The 4,377-nt window shown below is 63.9% G+C and overlaps 1 protein-coding gene across 1 annotated transcript; it reads right to left on the bottom strand.

Moving 5' to 3' along the window:
• Nucleotides 1–857: 857 nt before the first annotated feature.
• On the bottom strand, nucleotides 858–3,056 carry LOC141476335 (inhibin beta E chain-like). Its single transcript, XM_074165007.1, has 2 exons — nucleotides 2,744–3,056; nucleotides 858–1,618 (listed from the first exon to the last, which is right to left on the bottom strand). Exons 1-2 carry the CDS (start codon nucleotides 3,054–3,056, stop codon nucleotides 858–860), a joined length of 1,074 nt encoding a protein of 357 aa, XP_074021108.1.
• Nucleotides 3,057–4,377: the final 1,321 nt, after the last annotated feature.

Below are 4,377 nucleotides of genomic sequence, written 5' to 3'. Positions count from 1 at the left end.
GCAAAGTTTGAGTCAGACCTCCTTGTAAGGAGGCACTGGGATGGAAGAGACCTGACTGGTGGGTGGGCAGAAGGGAAAAAAAGCACAAAACCCAGGGAAATGAAAGGGGAAACACACAGGACCTGGCCAGGAAGCAAGACCATCCCACCATCCCTCACAGCTCCATGCCCTCCTGGGAGCAGAAGACCATGTCTAGTCATTGGGGTTTTGGGGTTCTTACCAAAGTCATACCCTTCATCCTCATCTTCCAGGTCTATTTGTGCCTCATTCCACCTGTTTGCAAAAATAGGCCCAAATTTGATGCAAGATGATTTGTAGCAGTAGGGGTGAAAAGCAGGACTACCTCTTGTCCTCCAGTTTCCCACTTGGAGGAAACAGACCCGTTCCCACATCCCACTCTGCTCTCAAGAAGGCCGAGTCCCAAACTGTCACCAGACACTCTGAACGTGAACAAAGCAGGGCCCCCTCACCCCACACAAAGAAGGGAACACAATGACCAGAAAAGTGGGATCAGCTTGGGACCAGAGGGATGCTGCCAGTCAGGGCAGGGACGCCCAGAGTCACCAACCACCCACAGCTCAGACTCAGGCAGTCTGATGTGGCCTTGGCTGTGTCCTCCGTGTCCCCAGAGACCCCTGCCCCAGGTGCTCTCTGGAGACATCCCCTGCTCCCTCTGATGAGACCCTCGCACTCACTGCCTCCCTCCCTCCCTCCCTCCCTCTCCCTCCCTCCCAACCTTTCCAAAGGGGTCCATTGCACCACAGTCTGACTCCAGCTCAAGGGAGCTCTCCCTGCCAACCCCCCACCAGAGAGACAGTCCTGGAGAAGGGGGATAACCCAGCACGGCTCCCCCAACCCTAGCTACAGCCACAGGCATCAACAATCATGTCAGGGATGTCAGTCTTGACGATATTGCTATTGCGATCGAAGTAGAGGACAGAGAGCGGCCGACGTCGCGTGGGCACACAGCAAGAGTGCCCCGACGCCTGGATGTTGTTAGCTTTGACAAGGTTGAATACAGCGGTGTGGAAAGAAGAGGCCATCCCAGGGCTGCCTGCCACATGTAGAGGGCACTGGCCCACGCAGTAGTTTATCTGGTAGCCCTCAGGCTTAATGATCCAGTCGTTCCAACCAATGTCGCGGAAATCCACGTAGTAGTCCTTGCGGCAGCAGAGGTTGGAGTTCTGGCTGCAGCGGAGGCTGCGCTTGGCCACGTGGTGTCCTGGCTCCCGCACCCTTGCCTTGGCCACCAAAAAGGGCTGTTGGGACCGGCTGGCGTTGACTATTGCCGTTATATCCCCCCCACTCCCGCGGCTTTCCAGTTCCAGCCGCAGGGTCCTGCGCTCTCCCCCAAAGAAACTCTGCAGGGCTGGCATGAGGGTGAAGGCACGCCAGCCGCTGCCCTTAGCGCTCAGTCGCCTCTCACTCAGCAACGTGCGATTGCCCCCCACCAAATCACCTTCCCCACCAGCAAGGAAGATTCGCAGGGTGAGGCCGGCTACCGGCTCTCGGGGAACTCGAAGGTAGAGCCAAAGCTGAGCCTGCAGGATGTGAACGTCCTGGTCTTGCGTACGGCTGAACCGGAACTGCAGCCCCAAGCCAGAGGGGGACGTGGGCTCTGAGGGGAGAAAGGGAGGAGGATGTGAATGCTGCGGAACGCTGGGGAAGGTGAGGCTGCACCACCTGCACATCAAGGCCAAACTCTTTCAGCTTCTTCTCAGGAAAGACCCACAAACTTCCGTCTCTCCACAGGGCCCGCAGTCAGTCCCCTTCCCTTCCTTGGGAATGCCACCCAGAGGAGGTGGTGTTGGAACAAGGGATTGTCTCACCCTGCCTGGCAGAATGAGCACAGCGGGGGCAGGGGGCACCTGCTCTCACCTGGCCCTTCTCCTCTGCTGCACAGCGCAAAACCAGAGTGTTTCCTGACTCCCCCCGCCCGCTCCAAGCTAGACCTTGCAGCTCCCAAGTCCGACTACTGGGAGCCCCAGGCGGCCCCCTGGGCTGTCCCCATCCCTCAGGAAGGGGACAGGCATTGCAGCGCTTCAGGTGTAGGGGCAAAAGAAAGGCCGTCTCTCCTTGTCCCAGGCTGAGCCTTCCTGCATCAGCAGCACCGGGAGGTCACCAGTGCACAGTAGGTGCATTAACTAATGATTTAATCACAGCCTGTGTGACTCCAGGCATCCTCACCCCACTGCGGGGAGGCAGATAGCCAGGCCCCCGGCCCCAGCCATGCTACAGCACCCCAGGGTTCAGGGGCTGCACAGCCTTGCAGGTCTCAGGGTGACGAGACCCTGTCCCTTGGGCTGGCCCAGCAGGGACTTGACTTGCCCAGGGGCTCCCACAGTCCGGCACCGGGCACAGCCCAGCTCACCCGAGCCACGTCATAGAATCATTGAATCATCCAGGTTGGAAAAGATCCTTGGGATCATCGAGTCCAACCATCTACCCTACTCTACAAAGTTCTCCCCTACACCAGATCCCCCAACACCACATCTAAGCGACTCTTAAACTCATCCAAGGATGGTGCCTCGACCCCCTCCCTGGGCAGCCCGTTCCAGTGTCTGATCACTCTTCCTGTGAAGAATTCCTTCCTAATGCCCAGTCTAAACCCACCCTGGAGCAGCTTGAAGCCGTTCCCTCTCGTTCTATCGCTATTTGCTTGCGAGAAGCGTCGGGCGCCCCGGGGGTCGCGGGGGAGAGCGGGGGAGCCGTGCCCCGCAGCCCACGGGGACCGCGCGCCCACCTGGCTCCGCGAAGCTGATCATCTCGTAGCCCCGCTCCTCGTCGTCGTCGTCGTCGTCGTCGGGGCCCCGGCGGGCGCCGCCCGTCTGCAGCCGCCGCAGGGCGCGGGTCACGGCGGCGCGGGGCACGGCGTGGGCGAGCCTCGGCCGTTCGCGGAGCCGCAGCTTCTCCAGCAGCTGCCGCTTGGCCGCCTCCTCCAGCAGCCGCCGCTCCGCTCCCGCCGCACACGACGGGCAGCGCGGATCCGCCGCCGCGCACAGCAGCGCCGCCGCCGCCGCCAGCAGCAGCCACGGGCCCGCGCCTCGCGCCGCCATCCACACCGACGGGACGGACCGGCACCGGCACCGGGAGCGGTGCGGCGCGACCCGCCCGCTTTGGGCACCTGCGGCCGGGGGGGCGGGCCCGGCGCCCCCCCGCCATTGGCCGGCTCACCCGCCTGTCCCGTCCCGTCGGGCCGCGGCCGGGGCGGGGGATTACCGGGATTAGCCCCCGTCCCCCCTCCCTGCCCCGCGGCGGGGGCGGGCGGCGCCCCGCCGTCCCAGGGGAAGGGGCTCGGGGGGCGGTGGGGCGCTGTCGCCCGCCCCGCTCCGTGCGAGGCCGTTGGGTCCCCGCGGGAGGGGTCCCCCGGGGCCAGGCACGGTCCTTGAGGCGGGGGGGGGGGGGGGGTCCGAGCACCTGCCTCCGGCCCTGCGGAGGGCACAGCGGGGCTGGACGCGAGTCGGGGGGGGGTGGGGGGAGTGGGGGGGCACGCGGGAGGCTGTGCACGGGGGGGGGGGGGCTTCGTATGGGTGTGCGCAAATAGTGGGACACGCCGGTGTGTGCCCAAGGGGCTTGCACACGCGCGTGCAGGCGGGCTCTGCCAGCCCGCAGCTCACCTGAGCATCTGCCCCGGGGGGGGGGGCAGAGGGAGGCGGGCAGGCATCCCCGCGGGGCAGCAGGGTGCCGAGCAGGACCCTCTGCCTGCTCCAAATCCTGCAGGAAGTGAGGGCTGGGGCAAATCCCGGAGGGGTGGAGGAACACCGGTCCCTGAGCAGCCCGAGGGATGGATCCCGGCCTCGTCTGCCCGTCCGTGGAACCTGCAGACCTGCCCCACGGCCTGTGAGTTGCCCGACACCTCCCTCCCTCCCTCCCCCCCAAACCCCCCCTCGGGCACCCCCTTAGCCATCCTAGCGGGGCCAGTCTCATTTATTGCTGACAGAGGACCCGTCGGGGATTAGGGGCTGTTCCCAGGATGATCCCTGCAGCTCCCTGGGGACTGTTCACATCTCTGGGCTTTTGTCACTCCCGCCGTGTGACGGGTCTGGCGGTCTCAAGCTATCCTTTGGACTGCCTGGTCCAGCCTCACCCCAGGATGGAGCTGGGCAGAGCCAGCAGAGGTGTAGACTGTGCCCCCTTCTCCCCACAAATTAAAATGGATGTTTGTACGTGCTGAGGGCTCATGAGGTGGCACCCAGCGGGCACATCAACCCGAAGGTGTTCTTCAGATTCTTAGCCCCAGATGCTGCGCTTAGAGCAGGGCACACAGCCTGAGCCAGGGCAGGGTCCTGTAGAAATCTCCCCAAAAGCGGTGCAAAGTGCCATGTTGTTGGCAAAGCGGGAGAGCCCGGAGCTCTTGTGCCAGAGCAGGCAACCCAC

The sequence above is a fragment of the Numenius arquata genome, chromosome 29, assembly GCF_964106895.1.
Source record: "Numenius arquata chromosome 29, bNumArq3.hap1.1, whole genome shotgun sequence".
Classification (NCBI taxonomy): domain Eukaryota; kingdom Metazoa; phylum Chordata; class Aves; order Charadriiformes; family Scolopacidae; genus Numenius; species Numenius arquata.
This window is presented reverse-complemented; position numbering and strand designations above follow the sequence as displayed.

Coding starts and splice junctions, on each gene's coding strand:
- LOC141476335 (XM_074165007.1), bottom strand. CDS start 3,056: ATGGCGGCGCGAGGCGCGGGCCCGTGGCTGCTGCTGGCGGCGGCGGCG. Junction 1,619..2,743: donor GATCAGCTTCGCGGAGCCAG/GTGGGCGCGCGG, acceptor TTCTCCCCTCAG/AGCCCACGTCCCCCTCTGGC.